At 33.1% G+C, this 15,542-nt stretch overlaps 1 protein-coding gene across 1 annotated transcript in view; it reads right to left on the bottom strand.

Annotated features, from left to right (window-relative positions):
* LOC121481890 (glutamate decarboxylase 1-like) overlaps positions 1-13,973 on the bottom strand; it is a 29,131-nt gene extending 15,158 nt beyond the window's left edge. Inside the window, exons 1-9 of the mRNA XM_041739488.1 lie at positions 13,940-13,973; positions 11,879-11,995; positions 11,035-11,277; positions 8,230-8,320; positions 5,179-5,291; positions 4,731-4,846; positions 3,117-3,196; positions 642-696; positions 10-126 (exon numbers count right to left, since the gene is read on the bottom strand). Coding sequence (XP_041595422.1) covers positions 10-126; positions 642-696; positions 3,117-3,196; positions 4,731-4,846; positions 5,179-5,291; positions 8,230-8,320; positions 11,035-11,277; positions 11,879-11,995; positions 13,940-13,973 — 966 coding nt within the window. The remainder of the gene's footprint in view (positions 1-9; positions 127-641; positions 697-3,116; positions 3,197-4,730; positions 4,847-5,178; positions 5,292-8,229; positions 8,321-11,034; positions 11,278-11,878; positions 11,996-13,939) is intronic.
* Positions 13,974-15,542: the final 1,569 nt, after the last annotated feature.

Here is a 15,542-nt window from a genome sequence, read left to right as displayed (position 1 = left end):
GTGACTTACATCCACATGCATCCAGAGTCTGTGTGTCTCACAAATATCCGCAATGGCATGGAGAGGGTCAAAGGCCCCAAATACTGTGCTGCCAGCTGTGGCTACAACGCAAAAAGGAGTCTGGCCCTGATGATGACACAAGCTGAATCGTCAGTAGAGCCTCAGGAGGTCCCATGGGAAGACTATTGTCACTTCACCATTACTTCTGGGCATCAGGAAGCTGCATGACTTGGACAAGAACCTTAAATACCTAAGAACTTCATATATTCTGAGGTACCTCCAGGACTGGGGAGAGTAGTGTAACCATAAGATGAACTCGTATCACTGTCTCTGAGTTTCATTTATTATAGTTCTCTCCAGATTTATTTTTGCAAAATAATACCACAAAAATGGAAATGACCAAATTCCTTTGTTTAATCCATGTGCTGATAAGTGTTCATTTGTAATTTCACAGAAAATTATTAAAGAAATACTGCAGCATTAACTTAATTCTTTCACTTTAATTTTATGAGGAATTTTCCACATTTAGGGATTACTTTATTTCTCTTAGAAATTACCTTAACAGTTGTTTCCCACTAGTGAAAATAAGTAAAGAAAATAAAAATGAATCTGCATTTTAAGTATGGAGTTACAGAACATACCTTTCTTTTAGCTTCTAATATATTTTTCTCTAATTCAGCTGGAATCATCCTTCCCCTTAAAAATACAATAAGTTAATTACTTTAAAAATATACATACCAATTCTACCAATGAGAGGAATAGATGATATGTAAAACTAAAAAAAAATAGTGTTTAGTTTCTCCCTAATGTATTTCTTAGGTAAATATTTAGTTATTAGGTAATGTTCAGTAAACAGATATTAGGTAAATGTTCAGGTCCCAAAAACCAATGGTAAATATCACGTTGAATTAAAGAATGCTTAGTGTGCTATTCAGTCATCTTAAAATTTGTATTACTTTTCTAAGAAAGATGCAGAAGGATAATCTCTCTTTCAAGTTATTAAACTTAATTTTAAAGTAAAAATCTCTTCTCTGGCACATACCCTCACCTAACCCTAGATCTAACCTTAAACCTAGCCCAAGATCTAGGAAAGGACAAAAAAAAAAAAAAAAGATGTAGTATATATACACTATGGATTATTACTCAGCCATAAAAAAAAAAAAAAAACACTGAAATCTTGCCATTTGCAAGGACATGGATAGAGCTAGAGGGTATTATGCTAAGCAAAATAAGTCAGTCAGAGAAAGACAAATATCGTATGATTTCACTCATATGTGGAATTTAGGAGACAAAACATATGAACAAATGGGAAGGAGGCAAACCATGAAACAGACTTCCAACTCTAGAGAACAAACATGGTCACCAGAGAGGAGATAGGTGGAGGGATGAGTGAAACAGGTGATGGGGACGGCCCTAGTTGTAATAAGAACCAGGTGATGTATGGAAGTGTTGAATCACTGTATTGTACACATGAAACTAATATTATATTGTATATTAACTAACGAGAATTTAAATAGAAACTTTCAAAAAAAAGTAAAAACCTCCTGACATCAAGGAATAAAAATCAGGAATCCACTTGATGAGGGAGGAAAAAGGGTGGCAAATTTCAGATGGCCTTCACATTTCTTCATAGCAAATATCTGAGAAAAAAAAGTCAACACTTTTTTACTCCATCCGGGTATCAGATTGCAACCTAGCATGCCTACAGATGATTCACTGGAAGCATTCCTACTAATGTCAGGAATAAAATAAGGATGCTCACTACCATCAGTGTTATAGTATTTTTCTGAAGAAATTATTATTTAAAAGTATGATAGAAAGAAAGAAAAGGAAAAAAGGGAAGAAAAAAGAAAAGAGGAAAAAACCCTAATGGAAGTATCTATGACTGCATACCTAGAATACCTAAATTTATGCATTAAAAAGCTTTTGAAAATAATAAGAATGCTTAGCAACTGGGTGCCTACAAAAGTAAGTCATGTTCCTATTTTTAAAAACTAATTGTTGTGAAAAAATAATAGAATATCCCATTCATAATAATAAAAAAGATGTAAAGTATCTTGGACAGGGATGATTCTCAGGAGATGCACGCAGAATATATAAAGAAAATCAAACAACTTGTGAGAAAGTACTGAATAATAAACATAAAAATTTGTAAGATATTTTATATTCATTTACTTTATATTTCAGAATTTCTAAATATATAAAGATGTCTTACAAGCCAATAACAAATAATAAACAACCAATAAAAAGTAGGCAAAGAACATGAACAGATAAATCACGGTAATGTACAATTGGCTGATCAGAATTTTCAATTATAAAGGTATTGATAATATTCAGGTTTAGCATTATATTGAAGAGCATCAATTAACTTAAAAATGTTTGAAAGGCAAATAAAAAAACTTTATGATACTATAAATCCAGACATTCTTTGAATCCATAATCTAGTTTCTAGGAATTCATGTGAGATATTCAAACATAGACTCTCAAATGTTTTTATACAATTATATTCATTTAATCTCTGCTATTAAATACTAACATCTAGGAGGAAACCCTTAAGTGTCCTTTAAAATACGATTTGTGAAATTCTGTTACATTTATAAAAGGAAACTCTGAAGTAATTAAAAAGAATAAAGAAAGTCTTATAATTCATGGGATAAGATTTGTAAAACATATTCTAAAACCAAAAAGCTTATGAAAGCAAATTATAGAATACAGCACAGAACTGATGTGTGAATAAGTTTGATATGCATAAAAATGATCTTCTGACTATATGTAATATTTGTAATCTTACTTATTTCTAAAGCATGGTATTCAAGGAAAATAGAAAAATATTTTTACTTTGTAGAGTGCTAAAGCAGTTGATATTATTATATTTTTATATTTATTTATATTATATGTAATTCAATATATTTAAAATAGGGAAGATACGTGACAGTCCTATTTAGCAAAGAAATTTTAAGAGTAGAATAGGAAAACTTTGGCACTTCTTAATTACGGCAGCTAAAATTTATTGAAACGGGGAAAGTATTCCTTCTAAAAATTGGAATAGGAAATAGGATTTTAATCTATGAAGCATAATGATAATAACAATTTTTGAGAATGTGTTAGAAACATACCTTTCATCACATTTTACCTCAATTACATTGTCAGTTCCAATACCAAGTATTGCTGCAGCTTTTTTTACTGAATAATGACCCTTGGGCAAAAATGAAAATAGACAAGGCATTAAATTCTCTGAAATCAATGATCATTTACACAAGTGCATTTGGACACACATACACATAGTTTTGAATGGGTTTGTGCATGTATAAATGTATATACACATGTACGGGTCTCAAGGTATATTTCTAGACCCTCATCATGACATTTGTTCAGATGAAGAAGGTTGTGACACCTCTTTTATAAGACACTGTCACACAACTCTTTGCATGCGGTAAGAGTCTGAATACCCTAGTTCTCCATGTACATAGAAAGTTATGTCACTTATAAATCTAGCAACAATATTCCCCAGTGATAAAATCCTTGCAGGTTCCAGATAGCTGTAACTCTTGCATTACAGATAACGTATTTTTTTAAACCATGAGGCTTGGAGAAATGAATTGATTCTTCTGATGCCTGCAATTCTTAATTTTGAGTTTGATACCAACCTTGATTTCTTGCCTTCTAGATAGCTATTTCCTTGTGTCATGCTACCTGGTGTAAATAATATCAGTGAGATGGCGGTATTAACCAGGTCAAGATATGAACTTGGACCTAGTTATTTTAGTTTCCAAGAGAAAATCAGATATATGAAAGAAAAAATGCAGAAATATAAACCCTAACTATGCTCCATTTCAATGAAGAATGCACCAATTAAATAGGACATGATTTTTATCTACATTATAGAATTTCAGCATATTTGCTCATTATATGCAAAAAAATTATATCTCAAAAGATAAAAATGACATTTCTAACTAAGTAAGAATCTTAAGTTATGTTAAATGTTATAGCAAATGACATTAAACATGCAGCAGTGGTCTCCAACTTGATAATGTGCATATATATAACACTAATTTGAGTTTGGTCATGGAAACATACTGCCAACACAGGGACATTTCAAAGAAAACCTGGTGTTGGCAGACAATTTAAGGTAGAATTTTCAAACTGGGACTACCATTACAAATGTTTTAATATTACAAATGTTGCTGAGGAGAAAAGAAAAAGTTACCAGACTTATTATAGGGACAAATCTTTTTTTTTTTTTTTTTTAAATCATTGATGCTGTGCACAAGGTTGGAGCATTAAAACAAAAAGAGACATCAGTGGATACACTATCAATATCAGAAACATTTGGCCAGAACATAGTCTATAAAAATAAGCCTTTTCTTTTTAACTGATTCTTTTGATCCTCACTGGAAAAATAAAATATTAATCACATTCTTCTCTTCATTCAATGATAAAGAGAATCATTAAATTAAGAGTTTAAAAATATTATACCATGATTTTTTTGGTAAAGATATAAGGCTTTATATTTATAATCACACTTTTTGTTAGTTTCTCATATTTTGAAATTAAATTTTAATCCTGAATCATCTGTATTGCTAATCTCCGGGGCCTATATTGACCTAGACACAGAGATTACTGAATCTATATATTGTTAGAGTAAAGCTAACGTCCTCAGACTTACAATTACCTTACAGTTTATCTTAGAAGGTTCTTAAAAGTTGGAAAACTCTAGACTCGATACTTACTTGTTCAGAAACAAATAAAACAATACATGGAAGTACAGTCATGCCTTGTCTTTTTATCTCTGGATATTGTTTATAACGAGCAACTAATATACCATAGAGATTGGATATACTTCCACCTATACAAGAGAAATAGTGACTGTTAACCTAATTTCAAAAATCAGAAATATTTATTGAAATCATTACATTTTGAGAGCTTTCTGAAACTAAAATGGTGCCAAATCACCAACTTTATTTTTATTTTTAAATGTCTTTCCTTGAAAGTGTTGAGAGAAATACCAAACAACACGATTCATAACTTTTAGATTTATGGAAATTTTGTTTATAACTAACACAATGGCTTATGAACATCTATCTCCTAAAAATAATATCATTTGTTGAAACATGCTTTGAGCGTCTCCTACTATATATTGTATTTAGTTTAGAGAAATTATTTCTTGCTGTTTCTTACCAGGTGCAAATATTCCATCTGCTTCTGTTTCTCCCCAGCCAATGATTTCATACATTTTCTTAAGAAGAATTGTTTCCATGACAGTAAATACAGGAGCTATTTCATAGGTAAACCTATATTACATACATAGATTTCCACTGTGAATCATATAAATTGGAAAAGGATAAATAAAATCATGTGCTAGATAAGGTCATACATTTTTTGTATTCTATAGATGATTGTACAAGAAAGAGTTAAAACTTATATGCTCTAAATCACCCCTTCCAGATTAAGAATATATTCGTTCAAAAAAAAAAAAAAAGAATATATTCGTTCTATAAAGAAAGTATCATGTATCATGGACTCCGATGTATTGTGCAGTAACTGGGAATTTCTTTCCCACCGAAAGGAATTCTGAAAGCAAGCCTTAGCCCCTCAGTACATACACAATACCGTTATGACCAGAAAAATGCCCAGTTATGTGTGTGTGTGTATATAAATATGTTCTGCAAAACATTGTCTGTAGTTCTAGAACTCTTTCTAACTTGCCGTATATAGAGCTACAGACAATGTTTTGCAGAACATGAAATAAGTAGAAAAAGCTTTTTCTCAAAATCAATTGATAAAGATTTTCTACCTAAAGATTCTACTTTGGGCAAACAACCAAAAAAAAAAAAAAAAAAAAAAAAAAAAAAAAAAAAAAACCTTGAAACTATTATGTTTTCCAGTAGTAGCTCAAAACAAGTAGATGGTATAAGGCAAGATCCGTATGAGACTCATGAACAAGAATTGAGAGCATGGCAATGGGGACTCTCCTCTGAGTCAAACTGTGAGATTAGAGTCCCTTCCACAAAATGAAGCAGCTAAGACTAAAAAGAAGGCTAAACACTTTTGTCTATACATACCATGTACAATAAGCAATGAAGTATTTAACAGTACATTCTGAAATCAGAGTTGGTTCAGCTATTTTCAAGAAATTCTTTTATTTGTCCTCAAAAACCTTTTTAAAGACCCCTGTACATGTTCTTGTATAAAGATGTCAGTATCAGACACCAGTTTTGTGCTACTTTAGATGCTCTCAGCTTGCTCTGTCTCTAAAGCCTGTGGATACTATTCAGTCCCAGCCATTGCTGTGAGCACTTTCACTCAGACATACCCACAACCCAACAGAGAATCGCCTCCCACCTACAAGGCAGGCACTGACCTCCAGCCTAGGGGTCTCTTTTTGCATCCAGGCAGGACAAGCCATGGAATCTGCTGGGAGTGCCAGAAAAGTCTCCAGCCCTGGGGAAGTTAACATCCCATAGTGTAGTCCTTTGGCCATAAAAGACCTGGTGGGGAATGAGTGGCCTGCCCTTTGAAGCAATTGTTTATAGGAGGGCACAGCATCCCAGAAGATGAAGCCTTTGCTTCTGCTTATCCTAATGGTCTCCAGGTCTAGTCTCATGTTGCTCTTCTTCCCTATCCTGACCCCCTTCACCTATCCTCAACCCTGTTCTTCAGAATGCCATGGCCTATTACTGTAGTAACATATGTGCTCTTGCTCAAGAGCTCCACACAGACATCCAGTGAGGAAACCCATTCCATATGAGAATTAAGATTCTAGTTCTAAGGGGAGCAAAGTAAGCAGCAAACCTTATATGCTGATATTTCAATCAGGCTCATTTCTGCCAGCACATGCTGTGCCAGCTTCAAGGTCTACACTATACTTCTGATCCTCTCCCAGTTCCATGGGGTAGGTATTATCATTTTCAGACAACAGAGACTCACTAAACTTGCCAGCACTGTAGACGGTAGAATTAGAACTGGAATCCAGTTATTTCCACTCTGCATGTTCCCACTAGCTCAGATTATGGTAAGAGATCTCCGTTCATTAAAAAGGAAGAACCTGAAGGTAAAGAAGACTCTGAAGTCCCTTCTCTCTGCATCTCCCATGTGTTCTTTTTACTCTATGTCTGCTTAAGCAAAGAATCTGTATTTTCCTCACATAGAGAATGATTAAGTCTCATAACAATGGGATTCTAAACAATGGAATAAGATTTATAAATTGAGTTTTCTGTAATCCATTTATATAGCAAAGAAACATATTCTCTCAAAAGATAAAGTTTTTTTCAAGTAACATATTGCTCTATGCCTATTTCAAGGGCCATAATCAAGCAATAAAAATTTTTAAAAAAATTAAAAATAGTGGCTTGTGTAAGCCATTTATGTTTGCATTTCATACCTACAAAATGCTGATCACTACCACGTACCATGCATCATTAAAACCCCAATGATAACTAAACAGTTAAAGTAAGCCTTAGTTTTTCCACACAGCAAAATAGTCTCTCCTCATAAACATTTAGTCGTTGGTTTTAAAGTTTAAATTCCTACCAGCTCTCTCTTTTGATTGCTAGTTAAATTATATTAACATTTGACACAGACTGTTCCTCTCAATTTCACACCTAATCATTTCTCTGTCCTTTTAACCTTGAAAAATGGTGCCCCCAAATTAACTTTATTTCCAAACACTGCAGCAGTAGATCTAATTTTCATATGACAACAGTTTTGCTGTGGCAAAGATCAAATTTTTAAAGAATCACATTGGAGTTGGATTCAGATTTCCTTTAAAAGTTTACTTTCTTCACCTCTGATTAGATTTAGGTTCTAATTTATATTCAGGCAACTTCCTATACACTTGTGTGTGGGTTTCAGGCTACTGTGTGCAATGGGCTCCATGGGGTAGTGTTTAAATGATTCCAACACTGGAACTGGACTCACAGTTTGCACATTAGTAATTCAGACTAATCAACTGACTATTACTACTGACTGGGGAATTCTGATCTTGGAAGTTTCTAGAGATGGTCCAGAAGAAGGGATAAACCTCAAACATGTCGCCCAGGGAACATGCAGCAGATTCTTTGCATTTCTCTTAGGGTATAGACTACTTGTTTTTGATACAGCAAGCAAAAATATACAAACTACACCTCTAAAAAAAAAACAAAATAAACAACGAAAAAAACAAACTACATCTCTACTCTTGTTTACAGGTGTCTATGAGGCTCACCCTCCTTGGCCCAGAAAGATACTCACATGTTGGTATTGGCAGTGGCGGTCAACCATTCCCCAGCAAGTCCAACCACATCTAGCCCACTGGAGAGCTGGTTAAAAAAGCGAGGATGTCCTAGAAAAAAAAAAAAAAAGACAAAATTGCAAATGAGCCAAAATAAAAACAGGGCTAAAACATGGTTTAATTTGATTAGCAGTTTTTTTGTTATCAGGTATTCAGGGATCAATCACACATAAACTAATTTTTTCATTCAATAGACATTACTGAGAGCTAACGTATGCAGGGATGGTGCTCAACACTGGGGACACAGTAGGAAACAAGATAGACAGAGCCACTACTGTGTGAATCTTACTGACCAGTGGAAGAAAAAGGTATTAAATAATGACACAAATGTGTTCAATTGCAATTCCGAAAAGCACCACAAAGGAAAAGATAAGGGTGTCAGTAAGACCATTCCTCTGAGTCCTAAGGCAGTCTGGGGAGCAGGAGAAGCAATCTTTAGAGAAGGCTTCTTGTAGGATGTGATCTTTCAGGTAAGATCTAAAATTTGCTTCCAGCCAAAGAGTAGAGGAGATGCATCATGGTGCAGTGGTCCAGTGCTACTGGTGCAGTAGCAAGGAGTAGCTTGTGAGAAGTCACTGAGTTGAGAAATTAGTTCTCTCCTTAACTCCATAACAGATTGTTCTTTGCACTTCTTTTAAGACCTATTTCTTTTTTTTTTAAGATTTTATTTATTTATTCATGAGAGACACAGAGAGAGGCAGAGACATGGGCAGAGGGAGAAGCAGGCTCTCTAAGGGGAGGCCAATGAGGAACTTGATCCCAGGACCCCATGATCCTGACCTGAGCCAAACTCAGACGCTCAATCACTGAGCCACTGAGAGTTACCCAGGTGCCCCATTTTAGGACCTATCCTAATGATGACTTGCATCACAATTCTTTGCAAACCTCTTTTCCCTCTGGTCACTTACCCCTGTTTGCAGCACCACTCCTCCCATAGCACATGCATAGTTTTTAACGAGTAGGGGCTCAGTCAATGTTCATTAAATCGGGAGGAATGGCATGTCTGGAAGTTGTGGCTGTGTTAGAAATGCTTCTTTCTATCATTTACTTTTCGCTTTCTCAGCATCTTTGCTTTTTCCCTCTGTGCTTAGTACTGGGAAATGCAAATGGAGGGAATGGGTCCCTAGAGATTGGCCTACATTTGCAATGCTGACTAAGGGAAGGATAAAGAACTTGATTTACATCTGTCCGAGTCCTTCCCAATTGCAATGCTGTTTTTCAGAACTTCCTTTTGCTATTTTATTTCAGACTAAAACTTACTTCAACTTCACATTTTCTTTCTATGGTTGAATTTAGTCTTGAAACATGCCTTCTATTTCGGAATCCTATGAGACTTTCTTTTTGTCTTATTCAATATTTTTCTAGTTGTAAATATACTACATGTTACAGAAGTGCCTGAATAGAAGATGATATACACAGAACAGTAATTTTTATGCATATATGTAGAGAAAGTATCTACATAGTTATTCAAATATTTATAATAAATACATTTGGAAGATATAATTTAAGAACATATTTATTATAAATAGGTAGTTTTATATTTGTGCATGTACATATATACTTTCAGAGTTTAAAATATAGTTAAATATAATTGATATCATATTGAGCATGTTATTTTGTAGTATGATTACACAATCATGATTTTATAATGATTAAAATTTTTTATAATGATTAAAATTCTGTGAGAAATTCTTTAGGACTTTAAATGATAACATTGCAGAGTATCCTTTCAAAGGATATCCAGTTTATATAAGATAAATATCAAAATGAGTATACTTTTTTTGGTTCTTGTTATTAAAATTAATGCAAAAATGAGCATTCTTTAATATAAGTCATTTTTGTTTGTTGGCTTGTTGATGTTTGATCTGAAGATAAAATATTTGTGATGCTTAAAGTTTCTGAGATGTCAAAAATACATTAAGTGTCTATTGGATGTCTATCAAATACAAGGCAAGTCATCATATACAAATGGTTTCCAGTTATTAAAATATACATGAAATATTTTCACAAATCACATAATAAGAAATGAATAATAAACTGGATATAGATTGTATTTGAACTCTTTTTTGTATACCTCTTTCCAAAGATTATGTTTTACATATGGAGCATGACATGTTCCAAATGTAAGTATACATTTGATTTTGGGAAAAGGGTCGATAGAGTCTATTCAAGCAGTGTTAGCTCCTGGAAGTATCACTGCTTTAAGTGGTTAAGAATAAAGTTATGATACAATTAATCAGAAAATACAATTTCTAAAATTATGTACATATACATAATTATACATATAATTTTATGTCTATATATTTTATTTATGTAAAAGGATAATCAGGGAAGCCCCCGTGGCTCAGCAGTTTAGCACCGCCTTCAGCCCACGGCCTGATCCTGGAGTCCCAGAGTCCCATATAGGGCTCCCTGCATGGAGCCTGCTTCTCCCTCTGCCCGTGTCTCTGCCTCTCTCTCTCTATGTCTCTCGCGAATAAATAAAATGATTTTTTAAAAATGAGTATGACCAAATAAAATAGATAAATGGAAATAAGTAAGTTAAAATTATAATTATTTGCCATTGGGATATAACCTCCCAAACCTAAACTATTTTATTTACTTCTCTTTGTTAATTAATAAACAATTCATACGTGATAACACCAATTTGAAAATAAACTAGACAAATGTTTTAAATAAAAATGAGTAAAACGACCATTTTCAACATACACATAAACTCAAGACTATTCAATCAGTTTCCATTTCAGACGCATCAATTTGAATACCTGTTTTTACTCCATATTTTAAGGTATCTGTGCAGTCAACAAGTAACTGCTCCAAAGATTCAGGGTGGTCAGACAGTTCTAAGTTAAACCCATCCAAACCTTCAAGAAGTTGATGAGGATGATGAAAGTCCAGTATTTTAGTTTTAACATCAAAAGTTTTTTTGATGTAATGAAGAAGGATATTTGCCACTTGTAGCAAAAAACATTTTGTTAAATCTTTACTGTCCTTGAATGGCAACAAATCTAGAGGGGAAAAAAAAGAGATAAACAGCCAGGTCAAGTAACTAGAGTATCAAAGAAAATGACCGTGGGGATAGAGTTTTGATCATTGGAAATTAAAGTTATTAAAAGGTTATGTCAATTAACAAGCAGAATTTTCCCAAATCTTTCTCATAATCTTCATTCAAAGTCACATTGTATAAAAATTTTCATCAAAGGAAAAAAAAGCCATTTTAGTTTAATGCCACTGGAGTAATTAAACCTTTAAGATCCCCAACTGGACCTTATTATATTGTCTTGTCAAAAAATGAGCTGGTTATTGTACTTTTAAAAGTAAATTAAAGCAGTGAGAGGTGCCTGGGTGGCTCAGATAGTTTTAAGTTTCTGTTTCTTGATTTTGGCTCAGGCGATCTCCTGATCTCCTGCTAGGACTGGAGACTGCTTGAGATTTTCTCTCTCTCCCTCTATTCCTCCATAAACTTTCTCTCTCTCTTTCTCTTAAACAAAACAGAACAAATGTTAAAGCATCATCTTAATGAAATTACAATTGCTTCAATAAATATGTAGATGACAAAGTTTTATAAAAAAGAATGAAACAAATAACATTTGTTACTAATATCCATACCTGAAGCAAAAGCATTTGATAAATCAGTCAACACATTCTCAGTCTGAGCATCTTTTGTCACATTTTTCTCAGTTGATTGAAAAGTATGATCAGATTTTTTTTTCATCTGTTTCTTATCTAAGTTAAAAAGGAAGTATTTTGTCATTATTAAAACATGCTGATAACATGTATTTAGTGCTTTTATCTGTAATTAAATAGATGCTTTCAAGAAATTCATGATTGAAATTCTTATTTGTATTCATCCCATGCTATCTCTCTGGTGAGTACGTATACACGAGAGAGAAATATTAAAATTACTGAAATTATGTAAGGCTTTTTTATAACCATATAGAGAACAAATGATACAATTTGTGATTGTTAATTTCATGTCAGTTTAGTGTACAGGATTGGGAATTTAGTAATTAAGACCTATAATGTTCAAATACAAATAACAATGCCTACTTCATAATAAGATCCTGCTATTAACATTTAACTATATATAACAATTTCTACTACATATTAAGAGTCTTAAGTGCCTTGCACACTTTCATCCTCACAATAATCCTACAATATAATCCCATTTTTCCCAGTATGCAGATGAAGAAAAAAATTTAAAGAAGCAATAGTAATAATTAATACTTTTTGAGCTCATATGATGGCTTAGACACTCTTCTAAAATCTCACATGTATTGCTCTACTCAGTCCTCATAACACAGGGCTATGGAATAGATGCTATTATTATTAATAAAAATAGTTTATATGGTGGAACTAGGATTTATAGATGGATGTTTGAATCCAAAGACCATTAAGTTTAAAAATCAGTATTTAAAAATAGTAAGTACTGAGATCCCCTTCGATAAAAATATTAAACCAAACATCTAATCCAGCAAATAAGTCATTCTTAAGTATCTTTTAATGTTCTGGGTAATGTAGGGGGAAAAAGGAAGTATAAACATAATTCATAACATCAAGGTGTTTACCTATAGCTAGACGGGATAAAATATGAAGTAATCAGAAAATAATTTCTAGCTAAATTTTATTGTTTTGACTTTATGAGGTTAGTGGTATTAATTGCTTCCAGTTTTAATGGATTTTTCTTAAAATAAAATAAGCCATTCCCTATATATTTCAGATTGCATTTTTAGACTATAGCAGAGTTAATTTGGTTTAGTTTTGATACAATGCTTAAGTATTTTAAGTGTTTATGTAAGAGATAAAAATGTTATATTAGAGCTTTTTCCATAAATAAAAACCTGATGCATGAAAAAAACTATATAAGACAGAAATTATAGAAATGTGAGATGATTTGCAAAGCATGCAGTGTACTGAAAAACAAGTTTCCATATTACATGTTGACCCAATAGACATATATTAGTTTAATTCTTTAAACATTTTTTTTTTCTCAAGGGAAATTGCTTTTTAAAGTTTCACTGCTGGGATCCCTGGGTGGCGCAGCGGTTTGGCGCTTGCCTTTGGCCCAGGGCACGATCCTGGAGACCCGGGATCGAATCCCACATCGGGCTCCCGGTGCGTGGAGCCTGCTTCTCCTTCTGCCTGTGTCTCTGCCTCTCTCTCTCTCTCTCTGTGTGACTATCATAAATAAATAAATAATTAAAAAAATAAAGTTTCACTGCTATACACAATGAAGAATAATTAATAATGTAAATAAATGCTAAAGTAACTAAAATTTTAGAAGCAAAACTTGTTTTAAATAATTATGTACACAACAATTACAAGAAAATATGAAATTTTAAAAATTCTACATATGGAACACTATTATAAATGTTTATAAAGAAATTATATAAAAACCAAAAGATTTGATATATTGGCATAAGAATTATCCTCCATTAACAGTTCAACTACACATTGAACCTACAACCTAAAACTATATTATATTTATATTTAATAACAAAATTATTGTTTTAAATATATAAGACAAAGATTATTGTTTTTGTCAAAATATATGATATATGATAAGTATATGTGATTAATAATCACATAAAATAAGACTTTTTTGACATTCTGTACTTTTTGACAAGTGATACTCAAAATCCCACTTCTTCTCACAGAATTTCAACTTACTTGCCAGGCTGTATCCACACTCCTTGACATCCATGTTCCATGAAAAAGTAGTATCTGTTTTAAAAGAAGACCCAGAGCCAGGGTGTGCTTTTATGTGATGGAAAAGAATCTGACCAGGAAAGGTGTGTGACTGCTGTAACTTATGACATAGACTCTCAAAGTCCTTTTGATTGATGGCACAGAAATCTGAAGCAATTCCATTATTTGTAAAAAGGGCAGGGATACTTTTTATTTGTTTAGAGAATTAAATAAAAGATGATTGTAATGTATTTGTGTTTAAACGTTATGGATTTTTAAAAGTATGACTTCATGTCAAAAAAGGAATGGGTTTCAACTTCCCTTTTGACAGTCACAACTCTTATCTGCAGGGTGAAGTGTTAGGTACTTAACATTCTAGTGTAGAAATGAAAAAAAATGCCTGGGGGCAGGTTAATGATACAATTCACACCTTTGTAACACAGTTATTACTTTTTGCCTTTGGATTGAAAACCCTTAACATTTTAAATAATTTGAAAATACATAATGGTCATCACTTCTGAGCCTCATTTCCAACTACCCATTTTCTCCAGAATTAATCAAATGTCCACTTATCCCTTGGGATTTACAGCTATTGAAATAATGTGCCGTCAACGTTATTTATCTTTATTAAGCAAGTTTAAGCATGTTAATGAATGAGCAGGAAAACACTGATGATTCACATAATAAAATCACCTGGAATACATTATCCACTATTCTAGGCATTTGGGTGCAATTTACAAAAAGATTAAGTAACTCTTAATTCATTCTAATAATAATGGAAAAAACATTGTGGTTTACCAAAAGCCATTTACAACTTCCAACCCAATTTGAGACAGTTACTTCAACTTCTTCATTAAGGAGTTCACTTAGAACCCATAACAAACAAAAATATATATATTTAATGATTTGAAAATCATTTCCCCCTTTCATTGCTTTCATTGGAATTGACTGATATGATAGAAGTAGCAGAAAAGTGGGAAAATAGAATAAATGAACTCCAAGGAGTCCACAGCTGTCTTTCCATTTCTTTCAACAATCAGCAGAACTTCTTTACTCTAATAGTGTCGTGACACCCACTAAGGAAGATTGTCCTATTATCTTCATTCTGTAAAGCTGAACCCTTCCCATGTCTACTAGACTCCCTCTCATCTGTCAATAAGCCCACCCACGTTCACCCACTGCTTGTGCCATGAGTCATCCCTCACATGCCAAGTTCATCCCCCTGAAACCCCTTCCTTTCTCACACATAATAACCACCAGCACTCTGTTCAAAAAGATTCAAACAATCTCAATTCTGAGGAAATGGATTTGGAGCCGTGAAGTACCCTCTAGCTATCACTCATTTTTTTTCCTTTCATGTCCTCTCTGTGGGCAATTAAATCTGTATTTATAGACATGCTCAGGACAGAACTGACCCTCCTCAGCCCAAGGAGAAATTAATATTGTTGTTTCACCTTACCCTAATTTTATGCATTTGTAAAACACATATAAATTAGAAATTAAAACTCACCATTTGTCTCTACAAAGCATGTGAAAGCTTTCTTATATTTCACTACATTATATAGGATTAAAAAGGGGGATAAAA

This window comes from Vulpes lagopus, chromosome 24 (assembly GCF_018345385.1).
Source record: "Vulpes lagopus strain Blue_001 chromosome 24, ASM1834538v1, whole genome shotgun sequence".
In the NCBI taxonomy this organism is placed as follows: Eukaryota; Metazoa; Chordata; class Mammalia; order Carnivora; family Canidae; genus Vulpes; species Vulpes lagopus.
Note: the sequence above shows the minus strand (reverse complement) of the source record. Positions and strands in the feature narration are given on the sequence as shown.